The following is a 27,233-nucleotide window of genomic DNA, read 5'->3' on the forward strand; positions in this document are numbered from 1 at the left end:
TGGTCAGTGTGAAACATAACTTGTCAATTACGCTGCAAGGATGTTTAATATTATTTATTTTTTATTTTTTATTTTTATTTAACATTTGTTGACCGGGAAAGTCCGACTAGGTTCCACAGATCCTGTTTTCAGCGGAGGCCCGGGGAGAAATGCTCCAGACTTTATTAGCCTATAAACAGGGTATACGCCAGATTGGAGAATCACAACAGTCATCCCCCTACTCAAGTATGTAGAGTAAATGGATCCAACTAATAACAGATCAATAAGCCTGACAAGCCTCATCTGTAAGGCTATGTAAAGGATCATCATGCAATTAATAAAGTAGAACATATGTAACCTACAAACTCTTGACCCAAGTCAAGTTAGGTTTAATCAAGGGAAGATTCTACCTACTTAATCTGCCTGATTTCTTCAAGAAGGTTGCCAAAGGAATGGATGAATGAAAATTTGTACACATCATATATCTAGGCCTCACAAATGCATATGATACCATACCACACTCATGCAAAGTTGATAAACTCCCCTATCTAAATGTAAATTACTATATAACTTACTGGCTAGCAAACTGGTTCATGAACAGAACCTTGGGAACTAGGGTTGAGGATCTATCTCCTCCAAAAGACTTCTCTCTAGTGGTGTACTTCAGGGTTCAGTCTTCGGGCTGCTCCTCTTTGGCATTTACTTCTCTTGGGTCAAAACTAATATTAAGGGCTTATGGCTGACTAAGTTTACAGATGACTGTAAACTTGGCATGATCATAAACTCTCCAGAAGACACTAAGATCCTCAAGGAGGTTCTTTCCAAACTAATGGCTAGTGCCAGAACCATAATCTAAAACTAAATGCTAAGAAATATATAACAGTATCCTTCAGCAAGCACAATGTCCTATGCAACTTCTGCAATGAAAACACACCCTGAATGTTAACCCAGTAGTGAAGGTCCTGGGAACCCATGCAGACAATGAACTGTAATTTGACTGTCATATATCTACTATCATAAAGAAATCCTTCTTTGATGTGCAGCTATTAGTAAGGGTATGGCATCCAGATCCAGGGAGTTGATCATCCCACTGAATTCTGCATTTATTAGGCCAACCGTAGAGTATAATGCCCCCTATGATATGCACCTATCCAAATATTTGACACAACATGAATGACCACAACACTTTCTCACCAAGAAAATCAAGGCCCTAACTCATAAAGCTACATCAAACCTCCTGTCCCTGTTTTCTGCATCTTAAAGGCTACTGACAGGTGATCTATGCCTTGATTACAGAGCCTCTACTGAACCTGTCCTTTCAGACCTAATATACATCCACAAGCCAAATAGTGACAGAAACATCTGCTCAAGAGATCTTAATAGAACATGCTGAAGGGAAAGATATGTTTCACAGAGAATACAACTTCTCTGGAATCAACTTTGTCTCCATGTAAAGCAAAAGTATTTCTATTACTCTAGTCAAGCATAATCTGGAACAATGGATGGGAAGCTACAAGTTCACCCTTGGTTTAGCACCCTTCACACTTATGTACAGAGGTAACATATAAATATCTGTGCAGCTCTGGGTTGCAAAACAAAGGGCTCTGGGTTAATCATACATAAAATACAAGGGCTAATAAACCTTTTGTGAATGCATGGCTAGGCCTTTGAAGATCTTCAAGGATCAAAAGCCCTAGTAAATACCTATGACCTATGAATTATACTTTAAATACAGGCAAATAGAGAAAAAAATGCAATTACGTACAATGGCTGTGATTCATAAAAGCAATGCCAAGCAAAACACTACTTTACAATAACCTGACTGATCTTATTGAATATCCTGCATGGTGCTAAATATCATTAGCAGTTAATATGCAGAAATAACTATTATAAGTTCATAGGTAGGTACTAGGCTATTGGCCCTAGGGCCTATATAAGCCTAGCCAAAGATACACTTGTGTTCGCCACCCAAGAAAATTATTTTCCTATGCTACTGTCGAGCAGAGCCACAGAAGTGATCCCTGGGGTGAATTTCCTATATCCCATCCAATCATCAAGATTTTTCTTGAAGAGTGCTAATGAGGAGTTTTGTTTGATATAGATAGGTAGTTTGTTCCAGAGTATGGGAATTCTCTGGGACAGGAGTCTATCCCTCCAGCATGTTCTGTTTGTTGTGGTGACAAGGTTTAGGTCCCTAGAGCGTGTAGCTCGTAGGGATTGGGATTTCTTTAAGTGGAGCATGTCTAAAAGCTCTGGGTTTGACATAGCTTTGTGTGTTAGGCAGAGCTCTCCACTGAGTAGGCGATATGCAACTGTGTAAAGCTGCGTTTTTTTGAGACGGTCTGCATAGGGCATCTGTTTGAGGCCGGTAATCCTCTTTGTGAGGTATTTCTGTGGCTTTTCCAGTTGTTGTAGATGTCTTGTGAGGTACATGCCAAAAGGGTCATTATACTCTATGATGGGTCTAATGAGTGACGAGTATAGGGGAACAATGACCTCTTTTTTCCTGGATGAGAAACCTTTTGTGATGAGGTGTGCCACGTAGAAGGATTTCCTGACTACTGTGGCGATGTGATTATCAAAGGAGAGACTACTGTCCACCTGTATCTCAAGGTCTCTTATCACACTTTCGGTGTTAAGTAGACTACCGCCTATGTGGTAGTTCATGGGTACAGAGTTTTTACCAAAAGGGATGACAATGCACTTTTTGGCATTGAGCTTGAGGCCATGGCTTTGACACCAGGCATCTGTCTCAGTGAGGCCCTTTTGTAGGATGTCCACATCTTTTGGAGTTTTGATTATGGCTCCTAGTTTGCAGTCATCTGCAAACTTCGTTAGCCAAAGACCTTCTGTGTTGGCCTGTACTTCAGAGAAGTAGATACCAAACAGGAGAGGACTCAGGACTGAACCCTGTGGTACTCCACTTGTCACTGGTCTGAAGTTGGATTTGGAGTCTGCTACTTTCACAGTGTGGGTTCTCTGTCAGTGAGCCAGTTAGCAACCCATCTTGTGACATAGGGAATTATACCTAGTTTACTGAGTTTATCTATAATTCCAGAGTGGGGGATGGTGTCGAAAGCCTTGACGAGATCTAGATAGGCTGTGTGAACCACCTTACCCTCATCTATGGCTTTGGTGACTGCTTCAAAGAAGTCTATCTGGTTTAGGAGACATGATCTGCCTTTTACAAACCTGAACTGGGTGGGGTCCTTAGTTTGGAGATTACCAATGTCATTGTTTATAAGTTCCATGATGATACGTTCCATAGCCTTGCAGACCAGGCTTGTTAGACTAATGGGACAGTAGTTTCCGGGGTCTGTGGTGGCTCCCCCTTTGTGGAGTGGGATAACTGTTGCTGTGCGCCATTCAGTGGGCACATAGCCTGAGGTGAGGCTATGATTGAACATGGTACTTAAGTGGGATGCCAGTTCATTCTGTAGTTCGTCTAGAACACAGCCTGGGATGTTGTCAGGTCCCATGGATGCTGTGTTCTTGGCTTTGGATAGTGTGTTTTTTACCTGTGCAGCCGTGATTACAGGAACTTTGCATTCTTCTGGTACAGAGATGGGCCCTTTGGGGGATGACAGGGGGGTAAAGTTAGCACTGAACCTATCTGCCAGGATGTTTTCAATATCAGTTGGTTCTATATATTTAGTGCCATTGTGCTGTAACTCAGAGCAGATCTGAGTGTTGCCATTGAGATTCTTGACATAGCTATAGAATGATTTGTGGTTGTCTTTAGAGTCAGTGGCAATTTTGTTTTCATAACTAGCTTTGGAGGATTTTATGAAGGATTTCAGCTTCTTACTGAGGCTGACCAGGGAGTTTCTCCAATCATGGGATTTTACTCTTTTTTGCAACAGTCTCTTTCTTCTGTTGTAGAGTTTGTTTATGGCAGGGGACTACTAGATTGGCTTCCTTTTTTTGGAGGATAGCATCTTGGTTCTGTTAGGGATTGCATGATCCATGCACTCGTATAAGTGCTTATAAAGTGCATTTGTGTAGGATTCAGCAGTCATACCTCTACTGTCCGTCAGCATGGGTGTCGTGAAGTTTGCCACTTCTGTCTTAAGAAGCGTGAAGTTGGCTTTGGAGAAATTTTTACCTGTGGTTTCCCTAATGGGGGGTGGAGGAGGGATGTGGATGTCTAGGGTGATTAGCTTGTGGTCGGATCTGACCAATGAGGAACTGACCTCTGGTGTGGAGCACCGGTTGCCCATGTTGGTAATAACCAGGTCTAGGATATTGCTGCCCCTGGTGGGGGTGTGGATAAGTTGATCCATGGCATTGGAATTTATGAATTCCAGAAAACGTTGAGCATAAGAGTTGGTACATGAGTAGTTTTCCCAGTTAATGGTAGGGTAGTTGAAATAGTTCATTATTAGGGTGTTAGGTTGTACCCTGATATTTTCCAGTGCATTAAGAAATGAGGAGTGGGAATCCTGGGGCATGGTGGGGGATCTGTAGCAAGCTACAATTTGGATTGCGGTCTTGCCCAGAGTTAGTTGCACTTGGATAATCTCGGATGCATTATGCTGAGCAACTAGCCTGGAGGTGTGGATTTCCTTAATGAATATGGACACGCCTCCGCCTTTAGTGTTTCGGTCCAGGTTAGGTGGCCAAAAGGTGTGGTATGAATTATAGCCTGGTAATGCAAGGGTACTCTCTGGAGCCTAATCAATTACCTAATCAGTTGAAGCAACCTCATGTGGCTACCCTGCCAACCTGAGAAACTGTGCAGGCATCAACATTCAAATACAAAACCACACACACACATATACATACATGCATATATAAACAGTATATGATATATAGACATTTTAAACAAATACGTTTGTCGTTCAGGAAAAGAAAAAAAAAACTGGAGGTGACTGAAAATCAGCCCATTGCACAATACTGGCTTTTTTTCTGTGTGAGACTACAGCACAGTGGGGATCAGCATATTTGCTCTTTTCCCAATGCAGTAAGATCTTGGAGGTGGTATATATACACAGGGGAAGGGGTACACAGGGAGCTTGTCTCTTGCAAACAAAAAGGTTTACTTTAGTTTTTGTTTGTTTTCGATAAGTTGGTGACTGAGCAGTTGAGCTTGGTCACTTTAGGGTTTGATTTATTTTCAATGAAAAGGACATGCACCATTTGAGATCTTTATTTATTTACTTTAAATGTGTTGACTGGGGAAGTCTATCTGGGCAAAAAGGCCTCTTTTAGCACAGGTCCAGGCAAACAAAATCTTTTAAGTCTCACACACACACACACACACACACACACACACACACACACACACACACACACTTGTTCACCAACTTATTTAAACCCTCCCACATGCACACATTGACACAAACACACAAACATACATACTCTGCACATAATTACTTCTCTGAGAGGCTATAAGAGTAGGTAAGTGAGATGGAGTATAGCAGAACTGCCAGGCAGTCCCATTAGCTGAAATGGATGTACACAGCTAATCAGATGTGTACACTAACTTTCTGCATTGCTATCTCACAATCTGCTTAGTATAGTCATCCATGAATTGCTGTACCATGCAAGCCTGGGTGCACAGCAATGCACTACGGTGCACATGGTTCTCATTTGCAATGTCCAAACCCACAGACTACAGCATCTATATGCAACACTGAAAACCCTTGCTGCTCAGCTGTACATTTCTATCTACTTAGCAGAAAAGGATTTTATGAACTGCTACTCCCCTTAGTAAGCAAGTGTCTATGGATACAGCCAATTTAGCACTCAAATACATCCCAGCAGAAAAAAAATGAAACACTTTAAAAGTAAAATTACAAAATTAGAAAGCAATGACAGTGCTTTAAAAGCCACTATCTTAACCATCAATCCTATTCAGAGATTTCTGAGACAAACTAACTTGCTCAAACAGCAGCAGTTCCTGAAAAAGTTTTGACTTTCAGTGCAGGTGTTTTTTTTTTTTTTTTTTTTAAGAAACTGGGCGGCTGCTATGAAAACATGGAACTACTGGATGATACACTTTATTAAGTTCAGTAATTCTTCTCTTCTCATACATGACTTTAAGAGGTCAGTGGTAGGGCTATGACACAAGCAACTATGATTTTGCATCCTTAGCAGCAGGTCTTTAGACCTCAGCCAGGCATGTCATCAAATGACAATTCCTGTCACCGCTGTTCCAGCAATAGCATCTACAGACACGTAAGAGCATTTTAAAGCTTGGGAACCTATAGTTTCAACAGTTTGATTAAGTCAAACACTCTCTCTCTTCAGAGTCTGGCATACTGATCAAAGAAGACAAACTATGACAGTACTGAATTTCACTAAGAATGTATATGCCGAATAGCTAGTGGTCCTAAAGTACAGTTGTGTACACTTACCATAAATGTAGATGTTCGAGTGTTTTCACTGTTGCAGTTATCACATTTGGGTTATCCCTGCCAGGTTAGCCCTAGGCCAGCCCGAATACCAGAGGCTTAGTATTTCTCTGTCGGTTGCTGTCGCTTCAGGACTGACGTCAGGTCATCAGTAATATAAAGTAAGGCAGCCGACGCCATAACATCAGTTTTTCTTGCCATAACTGTCAGGAGCCCTCAAGTGGGAGTCAGGATATGGTGGAAGAACCCCACCAGTACAAGGTAAATACCAAAAAGCTCCTTGTAAGGATAGAGAGAGAAAGAAGAAAGGAATGGAGGGAGGGAAACCAGGACTGCAACACTAAATACACTCGAACATCTAAATTTATGGTAAGTGTACACAACTGTACCATGTTCTTCGTGTTTCACTGTTGCAGTCATCACATTTGGGTTGATTCCCAAAGCTGAGTAAAAGGGTGGAGGCAGTCAAGGAGACTAGAGGTTGGCTAGGATGCCCTGCAAGATTGCAGTGGCAAAGCCTGCCCTGGATTTGGAGAAGATAGGCAGGTGGTAATGCTTGGTAAAAGTGTGAACAGATGTCCAGGTGAGAGCCTTCAGGATGTCCCTGGTGGGGAATCCTCTGAGGAATGCAGCAGAGGTGGAGGCTGCTCTGGTAGAGTGAGTCCTGACCACCTTAGGGAGAGGTTTCCCATGTTGCTTGAAACAGAAATGGATGCAGTGTGCTATCCATTTGGAAATGGTTTGTTTGGAGATGGCTTTGCCCTCTGCCCCTGCAGCAAAGCTGACCAGTAATTGATCAGACCTTCTGAATGATTTAGTCCTGTCTAGATAGAATCTGAGCTGTTTGTGCACATCTAGAGAGTGCAGAATCCTTTCCCCCTTGTTTTGTGGGTTAGGGAAAAAGGTGGGCAAATGAATGGATTGGAGAGCCACACTGGACACCACTTTGGGCATAAAGGATGGGTTAGTCCTGAGGGACACCCTGTCAGCATGGAAGATGATGAAGCGTTCTACAGCCATGAGTGCTTGTAGCTCAGAGACTCTTCTGGTTGAAGTGATGGGCCAGAAGAAAAGCTGTCTTCCAGGAGAGAAATTTTAACTCTGCTGAAGATGCTGGTTCAAAGGGGGGCAGGGTGAGCTTTTCCAACACAAAGTTTAGGTCGCAAGCTGGGGTAAGTGCTCTTCTGGATGGCCTCAAGTTGCTAGCCCCTCTTAGGAATTGTTTGATCAAAGGGTGTGAGAAAAGGGGGTGCTCAGTCTGGAAATGAGCAGATATAGCAGAGGCATGAATTTTAATAGAGGAAAAGGAGAGACAGCTGTGTAGCAGGTCAGCTAGGTAATCCAGGATAAGAGGTAGGGAAAGCTGTGTTGTATCAGCTCCCTTAGCCTGAATCCAGGTGCAGAACCTTTTCCATTTGTCAGCATAAGCCTTTCTAGTACTAGGGCATCTAGCCTCATGTAAAACATCTAGAACCTGTTTACTGAGGTTGGCAGATTGATCCGTGGTCAGGGAATAAGCCAGGCTGCTAAACTGAGGTTCTGCAATTGGGGATGCATGAATTCTCCTTCCCTCTGTGTCAGGAGGGTTGGGATCTGAGGGAGATGTCATGGTGGCACTGGGGACAAGCTGCGCAGCAGTGGGTACCAGTGCTGGCGAGGCCAGTCTGCAGCAATCAGAATTGTCCTTGGTTTTTCCTCCCTTATTTTGAGCAGTACCCTGGTGATGAGAGATAGTGGGGGAAATGCACAGACCGGGAGATTGAATCAGGGGAAGGATAGGGCATCCACTTTCTAAGCCATGCAGTGATGCTCCCTGGTGCAGAACTTGCTGAGCCGATGGTTGATGTGGGAGGCAAACAGGTCGACCTTCGGGGTGCCCCATTTCTGAGTTATTAGGGTGAAGGTTCTTTGGTCTAAGCTGCCACAAATGTGGATCCAGAAGATTTCTGCTTAAGTGGTCTGCCAGAGAGTTTAGAGAGCCTGGCAGGAATTGTGTTAATAGGTGGAGTTGCATGGCAGAGGCTGTGTGCCAAAGGGTCATGGCCAGCCTGCACAGAGGGTAGAGTGAGTCCCTCCCTACTTGTTGATATACCACATCACAGTGGTGTTGTCTGTTTTGATCAGGAGAGCCCCTGGGGAGAGAAGGGGCCTGAAAGCTGTCAATGCATGCTGGACAGCTAACATCTCTTTTTGGTTGATGTGCAGATGGATTTGCTGTGGGCTCCATTGGCTCTGTATGCACCTGCCATCCAGGTGTGCACCCCAGGTATAATCTGATGTGTCTGTGATGAGTAAGGTAGTCCCTAGTTGTGGGAGCATGCTGCTGCCCACCAAAGAAAATCTTTCCTTAGGCAAAGTATCACTGGTATAAGAGTTTCCAGGTCTTGAGAATGTTGACACCAAAGGCTTTTTAGATATCACTGAAGCTTCCTCATATCCAGTCTGGCATATGGAATGAGTAGAATGCAAAATGCCATGAACCCCAGAGCTTGCAGGATTTTCCTTGCAGATAACTGGGGTCTGGTGGCTAGTTGAGAGAAGCAGGCTGTCAGGTAGGTTTGCTTTTCTGGTGTAAGGAATGCCATCTGGGATGCTGTGTCTAGGCTTGCTCCCAGGAATATAATCCTTTGGGTGGGTACTCGTTTGGATTTCTTTTCACTAATAGTGTACCCTACAGAGGTCAGTAGAGACTTTACAAAGGCCAGGTGCTTGAACAGCTTTTCTTGACTGTCTGCCTGAATTAGGCAGTTGTCTAAGTATGGGTAAATTTGGATATTCCTTTGTCTGCAAAAGGCAATGGCTGGAGCCAGACATTTTGTGAAAACTCTTGGAGCAATAGATAAGCCAAAGGGAAGCACAGTGAACAAAGTGCAGAGATCCTGCCCTGAAACGTAGATATTTCCTGCATGATTCCCTGATAGGAATGTGGAGGTAGGCCTCTTTTAGGTCTAGGTGGCTAGCCAGGCATCCTTGGAGAGCATGGGTAGCAGTTGCTGGAGGGTGAACATTTTGAATTCTGGTATCACAAGGATGGTGTTTAGAATGGATAGATCGAGGATGGGGTGACAGGTGCCCTCTTTTCTGGGTACCAGAAAAAGTTTGGAGTAGAAACCTTGGCCTATCTGTTCTGCAGGAACGTGCTCTACTGCCCTCGTGGACAGCAGGGAAAGGACTTGCTTTTTGGCCTCTGCCCACTGGTTTGGAGGTACATATGGGAACCCTTTTGGGGTTGGAAGAGTGTGGAAAGAAAATTTGTATCCCTGGGATACTATGTTGAGAACTCAGCGGCCGCTGGTAATGGTGACCCACGTGCTTGCATGGAAGGAGAGTTTTCCTCATAAGGGCAAGTGCAGGTGGGCAGAGGGAGGGGATGGAGAGTCATTGTGAGTTCTTACCATGAGGGGGGTGGCTTTGGCCTCCTTGGTTTTGAAGTGGAGGAACTCCACTGCTTTGACCTCTGCATTCCCTATGGCTGCTGTCTGGGGGGTCTGCTTCCCCGGGGTCTGGGCTGAACTGACCTGGTGGGGGCAGGAAAGGACCAGTGCTTGTTGGGGAAATGCCTGCTAAACCTGGGTGGGTGGACCTGTAGGAAATCCTTAACTGTCTGCATAGATTTAGCTTTTTCTTCCATCTTTTTTTAAAACCTCCTCTGCCTTGGTGTCAAATAAGCTGTCTTTGTGCAAGGGTGCATCCAATAATTTAGATCTGACATGGTCTGGAAAGGGCTGTTCCTTGAAGCAAGCATGTCTTCTAAGGACAGAACCGTTGACTGCTGCCCTGCAAGAAGCTTCTAGGGTGTCAAAACCACAGTGTAAGGTATGCTTAGTTACTTGACTTGCAGAGTGCATTGACTCTTGTAACTCTTTAGATTCTGCACAAGCAGGAAAGAAAGACTCTTTTTGTTTGAAGCGTTCTGTGGTATGTTGCTGAAATGTTAGCATATGGAACTGACAATTTAGTGCTCTGACAGCAAGAGTAGCAGATGTGTATACTTTTTTACCCCATCTGTCTAGTGCTGGGGAATCCCTATCTGAGGGGGTGGGATTCTTAGCAGAGGTTGCTTTAATTCCTTTAGGTCCTTGAGAAATTACCTTAGAGTCAGCAGTAGGATTTTTGAAAAGAAATTTGTGTGAGTCAGGGACTCTGTAATATGTTTTCTAGGAGCAAGAGGGAGGGTGTCAGGAGTCAAACTGGATTCCAGGAAAACATCGTCCACAACATCCAGGACTGGGGGAATGGCCAGGGGTCTGTGCTGTGGAAGATTTAAGAATTCTCTGAGTCTTTTTTTAGCCTGAGGATAGTCCTGACATAAACATTGGAAATGCTCCCTTAAGGCATGAACAGTTTCCCCAAAGGAAAAGTCCTTGGGTGCAGAGGCTGAAGGAATGGATTCCTCTGCATCAGAATCCTCATAAGCAGAGGGGGGTTGCATGTCTTCATATTCAGATGCATCAACGTCATCAGACTCCTGTTCAGGCAAAACTACTGGGAACAAATCTCTTTTTCTTTTGGAAGGGGTAGCTTGGCTTCCCCGATCAGCATGATAAGGTCTTCTGCCATTTTGAGCATTTGAGACAGAGGCAAGGAAGCAGGTGCCTGAGATTGGGTCATCGGTTTCTTGGGTTTGGTTCATATCCTGGGCCTTAGAAACTCGGTATTTTTCAAAAGAATGGTAGACGCGAAAGAAGTCATCGGTCTGTGTCGAGAATCGGTAGTGTGAAGTACTTCCTCAGAAGCCGGTGCCTGCTCAGTGGCTCTGGACCCACCCAAGGTAGAGACAACTGCAGGATCCTTAGTCGAAGAAGAGTTTTGCGGCACACCGGACTCTGAAAGGGTCTTGATAGCAGCCTGCAAATCCACAGAAGCGGGCATCAGGGGCTGCGAAAGTGACTCACTGAGGACCAGAAAACTGACAACTAGCTTAACGGAAGTGCCGTCGGTAGGTTTGGACCTGTGCGGTCTGTCTCTGTCTTTATCCTTAAGTTTTTTTTGGAAGATCTGCTGTTGGATGGCTTACTGAAGCCATATCTGAATTCGAAGATTGTAAGCGAAAATATCTAGCTACAATAAGGGCAAGACGACATATAATTCTGGCATTAAAGCACAAAAGCGACAGCGAGGGATGTCATGGTCTGGACCTAAGCAAGTGACGTAGTAAGAATGAAATTCTCGGTGTGGTATTTGCTTTCCACAGGCGAGACAATTGTTAACTTTTTCTGACATCGGTTAGAGCAAGAAAAAAGGATCCCCAATGGGGTACTTAGCTTTAGAAGACTTCAGCTTCAAATCAGAAGACGAAACTCATGTAGCGTCTGACCGGCACTCATGTGAACTGCTTCTGCTTCGGGCTCCTCGGCAAGAAAGACTGATGTAATGGCATCGGCTGCCTTCCTTTATACTACTGATGACCTGACATCAGTCCTGAAGCAACAACAACTGACGCAGAAATACTAAGCCTCTGGTATTCAGGCCAGTCGAGGGCTACCCTGGCAGGGATAACCAAAATGTGATGACTGCAACAGTGAAATATGAAGAACATCTGCTAACACACTTAACTTGTGCACCTTTTTTTTTTTCTAAACTCATCCAACAAACACGCCTCTCCACAGTTATCAACAAAAGCAGAGAAAGGATGTGTACCCAAGCTTGCTGAGTCAGCCTTCGACTTATATTACAGACCTGAACTGTGTTTATTATCTGTAGAAAACTTTACAGATCTATAAAACAAGTGACTGACATTTTGGGTCAGTGGAGTTTTATTCCCATAAATCAAGGAAGATCTTAAACTTGGGGGGAGGGGGGATTCCACCAACAGCCTCCATAACTTTAAGCATTCGTAAATATCTTTTAGACTCATAAGATAATGAACGGTTTGGCAAAAAAAAAAAAAAAAAAAAAAAAAACATTTAATGATAATTTAAAATTTTACAAAATAAAATGTTAATTAACAGTCTGGTAGTTACATAACTAATAAAATTTACTTACATGTGCTAATCCAGTATCAGTAGAGCTGGAATCCTGAGTGATATAAATACCTCCTGCCCAGGCATTAATATTAATGCCATAATCACGGCTCCGTATGTTTAGTCTTCCACGTTTGGAAGATAACTTTAAAATCGTATGATTTTCAAAAGGCTGCAAAACTTTCTTTTTACACAGAAAAGTGTTCGGAAGCATTACGATCCATGCAAACACTTTTTTGTATGAAAAGAAAAATTAATTTCATGCCTTTAGACAGGATCTTTAAGTCTGCAAGAGCAACTCCTATTGGTCTTATCTAATGAAGAAATTTATGAAAAGTAACATGGAAAGAGTACACTTCTCTTAAATAAAACAATATCTTTGCATTTTAGGAACAGCATTCTCAATTTACTACTTCCTTTTGTTTTACTTACTTGCGAAGGTGCTGCCTTAAAGAATGTCAGCAATAGTTTCCATGTAAGGAGGTATGCTAAAACACAACAGTATTCTTCACTTAGTGGATGGATAACTGCAAACTCCCCAACTAGTACTGATCCAAGAATATTCTCCAGCAAATCCTCCAGAGTTTCAAGGATACTCATAACTGCAGCAGGTGGTGACCTACAATACAACGCATTCAGAAAATGGTACAGACTAGTGTTAAGTAGCAAACCGAGCTGAAGACATCACTAAACAACTTGAGAAACAAAATCTAAGTGAGACACAAGAGTTGTGTTACAACACTGTACATAGTAAATGGTATGAGCTTAAATAATCTGACAGTGGAAAATTCATTTTATAGTAACATTAATCTGACTTATCACTGATGTCTTTAGAAGTCATTATTTATGATAAATGTTGAAAACAGTGATTAAAACAGCATCCAAAGAGTTAGCAAATTGCAGAATGGGAACATGAAGAATGACCAATGGATAAGTCAACAAAACGTGACACCTTCAGCTGTTTCATCAAATAAGCAAGAAATTCCCTTTGTAAATATAACCTACTTAAGGTGGCATGCCAGATGGAAAGGAAATTACCTCATAATGAAAAAAAGTATGCATACAGATACTGTCTGGCAAGACACAATCAGTTAGCTGTACTTTGCCAAAATGTAAAGTACAGTTATGTACACTTACCATAATGTAGATGTTCGAGTGTATTCACTGTTGCAGTCATCACATTTGTGTTATCCCTGCCAGGGTAGCCCTTGGCGGGCCTGATTACCAGAGACTTAGTATTTCTGCATCGGTTGCTGTCGCTTGAGGACTGACATCAGGTCGTCAGTAGTATAAAGTAAGGCAGCAGACACCATTACATCAGTTTTTCTTGCCCTAACCTGTCAGGAGCCCCCAAGTAGGAGGCCAGGTTCTGGTGGCAGAACCCCCACCAGTGGAAAATAAATACCAATATGTCCCTTGTAAGGAAAGGAGAACAAGTTAGAATGGTAATAAAAGGAGAAGGAGAAGAAAGGGGGATGGAAGGAGGGAAACCAGGACTGCAACAGTGAATACACTCGAACATCTACATTTATGGTAAGTGCACACAACTGTACTATGTTCTTCGTGTTTCACTGTTGCAGTCATCACATTTGGCTTGATTCCCAAAGTTAAGGAAAAGGGTTGAGGCAGTCAAGGAAACCAGGGGCTGGCTAGGATGCCCCTGCAGGACTGCAGAGGCAAACCCTGCCCTGGATTTGGAAAACAGAGGCAGGTGGTAATGCTTGGTAAAAGTGTGAACAGATGTCCAGGTGGCAGCCTCCAGGATGTCCCTGGTAGAACTCCTCTGAGGAAAGCTGCAGAGGTGGAGGCTGCTCTGGTGGAGTGTGTCCTGACCCCCTTGGGGGGAGACGTTCCATGCTGTCTGTAGCAGAAATAGATGCAGTGTGCTATCCATTTGGAAATGGTATGTTTGGAGATGGCTTTGCCTTCTGTCCCTGTAGCAAAGCTAACCAGCAATTGATCAGACTTTCTGAAGGATTTAGTCCTGTGTAGATAGAATCTCAGCGGTCTGTGCACATCTAGAGAGTAAAGAATCCTTTCCCCCCTTGTTATGGGGATTAGGAAAAAAGGTGGGCAAAAGAATGGATTGGTTGAGAGCCACACTGGACACCACACCTTGGGCAAGAATGATGGGTTAGTTCTGAGGGATACCCTGTCTGCATGGAAGATGATGAAGGGTTCCACAGCCATGAGTGCTTGCAGCTCAGAGACTCTTCTAGCTGAAGTGATGGCCAGAAAGAATGCTGTCTTCCAGGAGAGAAATTTTAGCTCTGCAGAAGCAGCTGGCTCAAAAAGGGGAAGGGTGAACTTTTCCACTACAAAGTTAAGGTTCCAAGCTGGTGTTGGTGCCTTTCTGGGTGGCCTCAAGTTACTAGCCCCTCTTAGGAACTGTTTGATCAAAGGGTGTGAGAAAAGGGGCTGGTCAGTGGAAAAATGAGCAGAAATAGCAGAGGCATGAATTTTTATAGAGGAAAGAGAGAAGCCACTGTGTAGTAGGTCAGCTAAGTAAGCCAGGATGAAATGGAGGGAGGGCTGTGCTGTACTGGCTCCCTTAGCCTGGATTCAGGTGCAGAACCTTTTCCATTTATCAGCATTAGACGTTCTGGTGCTAGGATGTCTGGCCTCATGAATAACATCCAGAACCTGTTTACTGAGGTTGGCAGATTGGTTCAGGGTTAGGGAATAAGCCAAGCTGCCAAATTGAGTGTCTGCAATTGGGGATGCATGAATTCCCTTTCCCTCTGGGTCAGGAGGTTTGGAATCTGAGGAAGATGCCATGGGAGTAGTGAGGACAGGCTACGCAGCAAGGGGTACCAGTGCTGCCGGGGCCAGTCTGGAGCTATAAGAATGGTCCTTGGTTTTTCTTCCCTTATTTTGAGCAGTACCCTGGAGATGAGAGGTAGGGGAGGAAAAGCACAGACCGATAGATTGACCCAGGGGAAGAACAGGGCATCCACTTTCCAAGCCATGCAGTGATGCTCCCTGATGCAGAATTTGCTGAACTGATGGTTGTTGTGGGAGGCAAAGCCGAACTTCAGGGTTCCTCATTTCTGAGTTATTAGGGTGAAGGTACTTCGGTTGAGTTGCCACTCGTGTGGGTCCAGAAGATTTCTGCTTAATTGGTCTGCCAGAGAGTTGAGAGAGCCTGGTAGAAATTGTGTTAACAGGTGTAGTTGCATGGCAGAGGTTGTGTGCCAAAGGGTCATGGCCAGCCTGCATAGAGGGTACGAGTGAGTCCCTCCCTGCTTGTTGATGTACCACATCACAGTGGTGTTGTCTGTTTTGATCAGGAGAGCCCCTGGAGAGAGAAGGGGCTTGAAAGCTATCAAGGCGTGCAGTACAGCTATCATCTCTTTTTGACCTGATGTGTAGAGGGATTTGCTGTGGGCTCCACTGGCCCTGTATGCACCTGCCGTCCAGGTGTGCACCCTAAACATAGTCTGATGTGTCTGTGGTGAAGGTCTGGGTGGCGGGGGGGGGGGGGTAGGGAGAAAAACATTTCCTTGTTGTGGGAGCATGCTGTTGCCCACCACAGAAATCTTTTCTGAGGCAAGGAATTATAGGTAGAAGAGTTTCCAGGTCTTGAGAGTACTGACACCAAAGGCTCTTTCGGTACCACTGAAGTTTCCTCATATGCACTTCTGGCATATGCAATGAATAGTATTCAATATGCCATGAACCCCATAGCTTGCAGGATCTTCCTTGCAGATAGCTGGGGCCTGGTGGCTAGTTGAGAGAAGTAGGCTGTCAGGAAAATTTGTTTCCCTGGAGTAAGGTATGCCATCTGGGACACTGTGTCCAGACTTGCTCCCAGGAGGATTACTCTTTGGGTGGGTACATGTTTGGATTTCTTTTCGTTGATTGTGTACCCTAGGGAGGTTAATAGGGTCTTTACAAAGGCCAGGTGCTTGAGCAGCTTTACCTGGCTGTCTGCCTGAATAAGGCAGTCGTCTAGGTATGGGTAAATCTGAATATTTCTTTTGTCTGCAAAAGGCAATGGTCAGTACCATTTTGTGAAAACTCTGGGAGCAGTAGATAAGCCAAAGGGAAGCGCAGAGAACTGAAAGTGTTGAGATCCTGCTGTGAAGCACAGATATTTCCTGCATGATTCCCTGATAGGAATGTGGAGGTAAGCATCTATTAGATCCAGGGTGGCTAGCCAAGCATCCTTGGACAGCATGGGTAGCAGTTGTTGGAGGGTGAGCATTTTGAATTTTGGGATCACCAGGAAGGTTTTTAGAATGGATAGATCGAGGATAGGGCACCAGGTGCCCTCTTTTCTGGGCACCAGAAAAAGTCTGGAGTAGGAACCTTGGCCTATCTGTTCTGCAGGAATGTGCTCTACTGCCCTCATAGAGAGCAGGGAAAGGATTTTCTTTTGAGCCTCTGCCTACTGATTTGGTGGTTGATCTGGGAACCCTTTTTGGGGTTGGAAGGGTGTGGAAGGAAAATTTGTATCTCTAAGACACAATGTTCAGAACCCAGTGGTCCTTGGCAATGGTGGCCCAGGTGCTTGAGTGAAGGGAGAGTTTTCCTCCTAGGGGTAAATGATGGTGGGCAGAGGGAGGGGGGGAGGTGAGTCATTGTGAGTTCTTACCATAAGTGGGTGGCTTAGAACTCTCTGGTTTGAAGTGGAGATAGTCCACTGCTTAGATCTCTGCATTCCCTGGGGCTGTTGTCTGGGGGGGGGGGGGTCTGCTTCCACTGGGCCTAGGTTGGGAAGGTTTACTGGGAGAAAGGAAAGGGCCATTGTTTGGAGAGACAGTGCTGCTTTCTTCCATCTTTTTTAAGGCCTCTTCTGCCTTAGTGCCAAATAATTTATCTTTGTGCAAGGAGAGCATCCAACAATTTAGATTTGACATGGTCTGGCAGGGGCTGTTTCTTAAGCCATGCATGCCTTCTAATGACAGATCCAGTGACTACTATCCTGCAAGAAGCTTCTAGGACATCAAAACCACAGTGCAAGGTGTGTTTAGTTACTTGACTTGCAGAAATCATTAACTCTTGTAAATCTTTAGATTCTGCCCAAGCAGGAAAGGAAGATATTTTTTGTTTAAGGTGTTCTCCAAGGTATGTTGCTGAAATTTCAGCATGTGGAACTGACAATTTAGTTCCCTGATAGCAAGAGTAGCTGAGGTGTATACTTTTTTACCCCATCTGTCCAATGCTCGGGAATCCCTGTCTGAGGGGGTCGGATTCTTAGCAGAGGTTGCTTTAATAATTTCTGGCTCTTGAGAAATGATCTCAGGGTCAGCTGTAGGACTTTTAAAAAGATACTTGTGTGAGTCAGGGATTCTATAGTACCTGTCTGGTTTTCTGGGAGCAGGAGAAAGGGCATCAGGAGTCAAGCTGGATTTCAGGAAAACATCCTCCACAACATTCAGGACTGGGGGGATGGTCAAGGGTCTGTGTTGTGGAAGATCTAGGAATTCCCTGAATCTCTTTTTAGACTGAGGGTAGTCCTGACTCTCCCATTGGAAATGCTCCCTTAAATATGCAGGGTTTCCCCAAAGGAAAAATCCTCTGGGGGAGAGGCTGAAGAAATGGAATCCTCTGCATCAGAATCCTCATAAATGGAGAGGGGTTGCATGTCTTCATATTCAGATGCATCAGATTCATCTGACTCTTATTCAGACAAAACTACAGGGGACAGATCCCCTTTCCTTTTGGGGGGGGGGGGTAGCTTGGCTTCCCCTGATCAGCATGAAAAGGTATTCTGCTATTTTAAGCATTTGAGACAGAGGCAAGGTAGCAGGCACCTAAGAGTAGGTTGTCGGTTTCTTGGGTGTGGTTCATACCCTGGGCTTAAGAAACTTGGTAGTTTTAGAAAGAACAGTAGTCGCAAAAGAAGACGTCGGTTTGAGTCGAGATTCGGTAGTGCGAAGGACTTCCTCGGAGGCTGGTTCCTGCTCTGCCAAAGTAGAGACGACCGCAGGATCCTTAGTCGAAGAAGAGCTTTGCGGCATACCAGACTCTAAAAGGGTCTTGGTAGCAGCCTGCAAATTAACAGAAGCGGATATCAGGGGCTGCGAAAGTGCCTCACTGAGTACCGGAGAAATGACAACTAGCTTAACGGAAGCATCGTCGGTAGGTTTGGATCTGTGCGGTCTGTCTCTGTCTTTATCTTTAGGTTTTTTCGGAAGATCTGCTGTCGGATGGCTTACTGAAGCCATATTGGAATTTGAGGACTGTAAGTGAAAATATCTGCCTACAATAAGGGCCAGATGACAGATAGTTCTGGCATTGAACAAAGCACAGAAGTGACAATGAGGGACGTCGTGGTCTGGGCCTAAACAAGTGATGCAGTAAGAGTGGAAGTCTTGGTGTGGTATTTGCTTTCCACAGGTGAGACAATTATTAACTTTTTCTGACATTGGTTAGTGCAAGAAAAAAGGATCTCCAACAGGGTACTTAGCTTTAGAAGACTTCAACTTCAATTCGGTAGACGAAAACTCAGGTAGCGGCCGCTCGCCACTCATGCGAACAGCTTCTGCTTCTGGCTCCAAGGCAAGAAAGACTGATGTAATGGCGTCGGCTGCCTTACTTTATACTACTGATGACCTGACTTTATTCCTCAAGCGACAGCAACCGACGCAGAAATACTAAGTCTCTGGTATTCGGGCCGCCGAGGGCTACCCTGGCAGGGATAACCCAAATGTGATAACTGCAACAGTGAAACACAAAGAACATCTTTGGTTATCTTTAAGACCCCAAATGAAATACTATTATAAGTTCATAGGTAAGTGCTAGGCTAGCTGCCCTTGACGGCCATTTTAAGATTAGCCAATTTCCTTTTTTTGAGCTTGAATTTACCTATCCAAATTTGGTTAGAGATTGGCCTTATCCATCCCATGGTCAATAATTAAATTATCTATGGTATGATACAGTTAATATACAAGTGGTCCCATGCATGAGATAAAGCACTTAGAAGCTGCCTCTATTAGTAGTACAGGGGTCAGTCCTGGGGTAAATATTCTGTTTCCCAGCCATATATCTAAGTTGCACTTGAATATGGATAGGCATGAAATTTGTTTTACATGGATGGGGAGTCTGATCAACAGCAGCGTTATCCTCTATGAGCTATACCTGTCTCTTCAAACCATTCTGTTGATAATGCAGAAGAGGTTCATATCCCTAGACCAAGTATTTCTGATGCCATTTTACTTGCTCATTTGCAGTACATCCATCACTATTGAGTCAGAGGATGCCTTGCATGCCAGACACAGTCACCTCTTAGCACTCTGTAGGATACAGAGTAGAGTGACAAGGCTTTGAGTCAGTCCATGTCAAACAAGTTGTTTAGGCCTTGTATCCTCTAGTAAGGTATCTTTGTGGGCATTCCAGTTGCTGCATGTGTCTGGACAGATACATGCCAAAGGTGGCATTATATTCAATGACTGTCCAAATGAGGGCTGAGAAAAAAGGGGCAATGACATCCCTACCTCTAGACACAACTCCTTTATTTATAAGCTGTACAATACAGAAGAACTTTATTACATCAATGGAAACATGTTGGTCAAAAGTTAGATCATTGCTCACATAAGTTACCAAATCCCAAACAACTGGGTCAACTTTTGGGGGTGTACTGTAAATGTGGCAGTTCCCCTGGGATAGATGAATTTACAAAGCATAAAATAATGCATTTTTGGCATTTACTTTCAGTCAATGACTTTAGCTCCAGTTATTTATTTAGGTCAAACCTTCCTCCAGGAAGCCCAAGTTGTTTGGGGATTCAATGACTGCTCCTGGCTTACAGTCACCTGCAAATGTAATCAGCCAAAGCTCCCTTGGTGCTGACTTTTACTTCAGAAAAGTATATGCCAAACAGGAGAGGTCCAAGGACAAAACCCTGAAGGACTCCACTGGTGACTGGTCTCTTTGCGGAGGTAACGTCCTCTATTTTGACTTCTTGTATCCTAGCTGTGAGCCAGTTGGCAATCCAGTGGAGTTTATTCACAGTTTATTTAGCTTTTTTACTATGACTGAGTGGGGAATTGTGTCAAAAGCTTTGTCCAAGTTGAGGTATGTTCAACAACATTCATAAACTCTTATGCCATCATCTATTTTCCCATCCTCTGTAATTAATTCTTCTGGGATCTTCAAATCTCTATTCTATTTAAAAATAGCAGTGCCAGTGGAGCAACAGTTAGCACACTCATCTTTGGTGCAAAAGGTTGTGGGTTCTATTCCCACACCAAGGAGATGGATTGCTGACACTGCAGTACAGCATAAAGTGGGTGTTGCACTCCTGAGTGTGTCGTCCTTCAGATGAGACGTTACACCAAGGCACCATCTGCCTGACTTGGAACAAACTCAGGTGGATATAAAAGATCCCATGGCACTGATCAAAAACAGTAGAGGAAGTTTCCTGATGCCCTGGTGAAATTTCCCCTGTAAGTTATACATATCACCTCGGGACTCCCCAGAAAGCAGACTACTAGCCTAGTAAGACCAACCAAGTCAACAAAGGATAAATAAAATAAAATAAATATATAATGGCATGTATATATGTGTGTAACACTCAATGACACACAGTACTCTCTGTTACAGCTGCAGAAGCTCCTAATTCAAAGGTATTTACCAGGCTAACAGCCAATAGAACCTTTATAAACCTTGCTGTCAAATTTCTTATAATATGAACCATTCATATTATTTATCCAAATGATAATTGCTATATCACCTTCTCTAAAATTCGCAGAAGTCTGTTTCATTACTATGGAAAGAACATGGCTTATCTGCAATCCTGTAAAGGGCACATTTATAACAAGAGTCCTACATGATCAGCAAGATGGCATTAATGCTGTACTAACTTGAAATTCTAAACAAGACGCAATCGTAAAAAAGAAGATGTTAAGAAAAATATGTGGAAAGATAGGGATCTTCATGACAAGGATAAATGACTAAAAGATAAAACAGATTTAAATCTGTCAATTGTGTGAAAAAAGGTCAGTTGGTATTTTTTTTCTTCTGCTGATCAAGAATTGCATGACAAAGTGTAGTGATTTATATATGAATGCCCGGTAAATACACAACTTGACAAAAAGGCAAAGAGTGGCAAAAGAAAAAGGCATAACATTTCCAAAATTTCTAACCTCTATAATATCTCAAGTTATTTTGCATTGTTATAAGCCCCCCAGGTTTGGCTACAACTCTTTCAACTTTTACAGTTGCCAAAGTCCTGTTGTACTAAAAGATTTGTACTCTACCATCATCTTACAAACAGTTGTTGGATAACAATCTTTCTAAACTAATGAATATTATTCCAAATAATCCCATATTTTCCCTTTAGCACTCTAATTTTTCCTCTTCTTGTGTACTGAGATTCCCCTTCTTCTGCAATACTTTAACTTTAGTAAACCCCTCTATAAACAGTTCCTATTAGTTCTTTCCCATATATTTCTCTTTTCTTTATACCATGTTTTTAAATTTACTTTCATTTTATCCCACTCACTAGCTATCCTTTCTGAAGTAATTCTGTTTTCTGTAATAACACCTGAATAATTTCCATTAACCATTCTTTAAAATCTTTACTTTTTAGTCCATTTAATCTATCTTATACATAGATCACATGTATTTTTAGCAACCAGAGGGCAGGTTGTGGATGACAATTAATAAAGAGTTGAAGGAATTTACCGGGGGGGAGGGCAAGAGTTAAGTGGGATAATATGACTCTCTGCATAGAATAAGGTGGTTCAGAGTTACCTGATTTGAAAGAGTACTTTAGAGCTACAAAGTTAAGGTTCATACACATAACTCAAGCACAAGGTTAGAAATCAAAGTGGAAAGCAAAGATGGTAAATGGGGGGTGGGGGCGGAAGCAAGTTCTTAAGGAGAATACCAATTGCCATAAAGAGTATTATATTCATAGAGCAGTCTAGGAACAATGCCAGCATGTGAATGGAGAAAGAAGAGTTTACTAATAGGGTTACTGCAAAAAGGGGTATAGAAAACAGGCAAAAGGGGACTGGAATTTATTAGAGAAAATTGGCAAAATTTCCAAGGTATCTGAAGAAAATAATTCAGGAGGAAAAGGTACTACAGTTGGATGAGGCTAGGCAGAAGACAGGACTGCAAGTTAAAGACAGCCTTCCCTGTCAAGATTGATAGTAGAGTATTGGCAAACAGAAAGGAATAGAGGAGTGATAAGTCACAGATTAGCTCTGGTAAAGTTTACAGTTGAATCTGTAACAAAAGCTGCTGTAAAAATGGGATAATTAGTAGGGTATGTACAAGCCCAGTCTTATGCAGAGGAGAACTAGGAGGCCAACTGGGCACTGCTCTCGCAGCTATGGCAGGGGATTTTTTTTTTTAGAAATAATAAGAAATGAGCACTTCTTTACTTGTAGAAAATAAATAAATAAATGGCAGAAAAGCACCCTACCACAAATGTGAGTGCAGCATCTTAGGGAGGGAGTTACAGGCTTGACTATTCAAATTGATGGCCTCCTCCTCTCTCCCACCAAAGGTATACCTAGTCAACCAGTCAGGTAGATCATGGGTGGGACTAAACAAGACGTCAACAAATTTTAAACTGTAATATCTGTGGCAGGACAAGAAAGCTGCTATCGGCAATATAGTGAGCTAAGTATTCTTTCTTTTACTGTTACACCCAGCCAGATATTTATGTATATGGTTCACCGATGTCTCTGATTTTGCAGAACAGCCATGATTTTAATTCATATTTCTGTCCTATGACTGTCCCTTGTAAAATATTTGACTTACTGTTAAACAGCGGAGGATTAGTGCTAGTCAATAAGGCCAGACATTACAGTTTCTTACTTCCTATTGCTCAGAAAAAGGCATTTTGATGCAAAACATGTTCTACTAACTTCTTAAATGAGTGAATTAGAGTAACAGTTTTAAAAATGTCCAAGACTTTAAGCCTTTGCCTGCCTGTTTTTTTTTTTTTTTTTATCTTTGATTACTGAGCAAATAAAAAAAAGACTTATGGGCAAACCACTGGAAATTACATGGAGTCAAAAATGCCAGAAAACTAAGAGAATTTTATCAACATGACGTGTGTGTGTGTCTGCGTGTGCGTGTGTGTTGGGGGGTATGACTAACTGCTGTTCTTTGCTCATTATTCTGGTTTTCCAATATTACAGTGATTTTATGAAGCATCTCAGAATTCTTTAATGTGTGGCTACTGCTTCCATGGAATAAAGGAGAAATGGGCAGGATTTTTTATTACAAACATCTAAAGTGCACAGATAAGTAGCTATAACAGTTGGGTGGAGGTGAAGCTGTCTGTAGAAAGTAAATGACCCTCTGAGTTTTTTCAGTTTAAACAGTCACTGCCTGGTTTTGCAAGACTCGTTTGATTTGGATTATCTGTAGAAAGCAATTCACCCTATTGTCATTTTCTCTCTTTTAATAATCACTATCTGGCTTGGCAGGACTATTGTGCATTTGCAAAATTAATGTGACTTGTGCAAAACAACTTAGAATACTTTAATGCATGGCTACTGTTTGCATGGTATGTAGATGATACATTGTCATTGTTTTTTATCACAAGTGCACAAAGAAGTAGCTATAACTGTTAGGATGGGATGGGAGCAGTTTCTAGAAAATACCTGATCCCCTTGTTTTTGCATTTTTAAAAGTGGCTGGTGTTGGCAGTACAGAACCAGAGATTGAATAATGAATGTAAAGCATAACTCATAGGAAACCACATCTTAAAAATCACTGTCATAGTCTGTGAAACATCCACTAACAATGTGCCACCAATAATTGTGAGACTAGTAACCTTGATAATGTACATTTATTTATATTTAAAAAAGTAATTTTTTTTAAGATAAAGTCCATCAAATCTGCTAAATAAGAAATACTCACAGCACTGGTTCTTCCACTTCATCATCATCGACAGCAGAATCTTCACTATCAAATTTTGGTAACTCCTGCATTATCCTATAAAATGACAAAATACAGTGATATAATGCATTCTGCAATACATGGAGGGCAGGTATGAGAACTGAAAGACTGAAGACAGACTGAGAGATAAAATGAATGCACTGTGGCAAAAAATAAATCCAATGTATTAAGAATTCTGGCATTGCTACACTAATAACCAATGTGCAATTCAAATTAAATGGATACAGAGATTACAAAGATGTGCTTAACCCCTTAAAGTATACACTGCCAACTTGCGAGAGAGAAAAACACTTTTCTCGTGCTTAAAAATCAAATGATTACGAGTCAATAGAGAGACATCAAAACAATGTCAACATATTTTATTCATACAAGTAATAAAACTCCCTTCTGCTGTAAGACTACAATATGTTCTACAATATATGCAAGAATGAGAGACAGTGAAAATAGAAGGACCTGTCAACTACGCTGTTCTACAGCTTCAACAAATAAACAAATGTGTTTGCTGTTTGTTTTATAACAGTTAAGTGTTTCTTGCCTTCTGAATTACTTTTTAAAAAACTGATCATTTACAAATAACATCTGTAACTTTATACAATGACTTATAACTACTGTTGGTTTGCAGTTCAAAATTCAAATGTCCAGCAGACTACCTGGCTGCAGAGTAATTTACATTCGTAGGTTGTGGCTTTAATTAATGACAGTGTATGGCAGTAGAAAACACATTAAAGAAATATTGTTTACACCTACTTGTGTTTTTTTTTATTTTTCAAACAGTTAACTGCATAGTGCAGAAGGACCAAAAACTGATGAGCAGGATTCTGAGGGAGGTTACGTCTGGCTGTGGTAATTAGCCAGGCGATCCTTTTTTGTTAAATTTAAGTCTTTTATCGATTTATTGCACTTTGTTTTTATGTTTAACATTACATTTGCAGCCTTAGGGGTCACAGAGTAATATTCATAGCCACATTCGGTTACCGTTCAGTAAATGAGCAGACAGCCTCAATGACTGGAATATTACAAGTGGATTATTTCCAGTGAAGAAGCTAATGGAATGCTCTTCCGGTCTGAGAGAAGTGGTGGGGTGTAGTACAGACTGCGTGGGATGACAAATGGAACTGCAGGACCAGGGTAAATAAATTTATTGTATCGAATCAATAGCAGTGGCATTTAAAATCTGGAAGCTAACTTAATAATATAACACATGAAGTTCATGTACTCCCTGGCTACATTTTAGATACCACAGCAAAGAGGTAGCTAAGTAAGCATCTGAGGTTTCTTGTCATTTCTTTTGAAATGCTAACATTTGCCTGGGGCTGCTACTGCATTTAAGGTATTGTGTTCAATACCTGCATTAATGACACTTAAGGTACACTAAAAGTCTTTCGGCTTTTCCCGGTTAGGGGTCGCCACAGCAGAACTCTGGTCCACTAATGATTGGCAGTGGATTTTGACAGTGCCGAGTTGCCAGCCCGATGCCCAACCTTCAAAGAAGGCACACCCATTTAGGCATGCACCTATCCGCATGTCTTTAACGTCACTCGACTGCGGGGAGAACATGCAGACTCCACACAGAGGGCGCTCCAGCCTATTGTTTGAAATGCTGCACATCTGAACAGAGGTTAAGTTGGATATTTCATGACTGTTTTAATAATCAAAGTATTGTACCTTATGAAAAATACTACCTGCTAAGCAAAAAATACAGTTGTTCAATTACATTACATTTTATTTCACAGTTTTGTCTGACACACTGACACTTATGTGCACATACCTGTGACTAGAAAAGGATAATTAAAATATGCTTCAAGGGAGATTAAGTAACTAAATAGCAGCTTTTTATTGCACATAAAAATAACTGAAGTAGGGGCTGTGATGCAATTTGCTGCACAATTAAATAAGTTTATTTAAATTGCTTGCACCAATCATAACTATAAAACAGTACAGTAACTGGGATATTTACAATATCAATACTAATTCCACTTTGTCCTTTAGATGTTACAGTGTAAATACTGTTCACTGTAATATGTAGAATAATTCAACAATTTTATGCATAAACTGACTGTTTCACCAGCTAACTGGATCAACAGAATAATTTTTATAGTCCATGAAATGCCAGCTTTAAAGGTTATTAAGGCTACCAATGTTTTATTGTTCGTTTTGGGGGGTAACAATCAACTTTCCTTTAAAAATGTGAATTGCACTAACACCGTGCTATTATAATGTTAGATTTAGAACAGTTAAGAGTCAAGTATAGTGTATGGTACTGCATGCTTACAGCTAGTAAGACTGCTACAGTATCACCTTAGTACCTTTTGTTAACAGGGGTCTACTTCACTTGACCTAAAATTCATTTGACTTGACATACATTTGACCGACACCCAAATGACCTAAATTTCATTTGACTGACAATTCATTTGTCCTTGACTAACTCCCATTTCAATGACATTTAAGACATAGACTTGTTGTGGGTTTCCTTCACCTGTGACTTGCTTGTGATAAAAAGAATTACTGCACCTTACAGTGCTGACTGTTAGAATTCCAACAGTCATGTAGAAAGTAGCATTGTAGAATTTCTAAATGTGGGTTTGTCTCTTTACATTTCTATGGGAAATATCTAAAGTAATTTGGCGAATGTTTTGTGAGTTCCCAGCAGTAGTGGCAGCGTGTAGAGTACTGTAAGGCAAGTTATAGGTATATGCTCTTTTCCCCACTGTAGTGCGATCCTGGAGTTAATAAATATATATATATATATATATATATATATATATATATATATATATATATATATATATAAAATTGGGGGGGGGATATCCCCCCACCTAGTTTGGTTGTACATTGTCCCGTGTCTGTTAAGAGGGTAAGTAAGTTGTTTTTAAGTTCTGAAAAGGGTTAGTTATTGGTGTTCTAAGTGTGCTTGCCTATAGATTAAGATTTAGTATGTTGAAATTCAGCACTGTAAGCTGTCGGTGAAATGGGGATCAGTCAAATGAGTGGTCAGTCAAATGAAATTTAGGTCAATTGGGTGTCAGTCATATGAGTTTTAGGTCAAGTGAAGTAGATCTGTTAA

The 27,233-nt window shown here is 42.1% G+C and overlaps 1 protein-coding gene across 1 annotated transcript in view; it reads right to left on the bottom strand.

Annotated features, from left to right (window-relative positions):
* The window catches only part of LOC122802390 (E3 ubiquitin-protein ligase listerin-like), a 1,831,112-nt gene that overhangs the window by 266,419 nt on the left and 1,537,460 nt on the right, over positions 1-27,233 (bottom strand). Inside the window, exons 22-23 of the mRNA XM_044072016.1 lie at positions 24,131-24,205; positions 12,731-12,917 (exon numbers count right to left, since the gene is read on the bottom strand). Of these exons, the coding sequence (XP_043927951.1) occupies positions 12,731-12,917; positions 24,131-24,205 (262 nt within the window). The remainder of the gene's footprint in view (positions 1-12,730; positions 12,918-24,130; positions 24,206-27,233) is intronic.

The sequence above is a fragment of the Protopterus annectens genome, chromosome 5.part0 (genome assembly GCF_019279795.1).
Source record: "Protopterus annectens isolate FY-2018-M chromosome 5.part0, PAN1.0, whole genome shotgun sequence".
Lineage (NCBI taxonomy): Eukaryota > Metazoa > Chordata > Ceratodontiformes > Protopteridae > Protopterus > Protopterus annectens.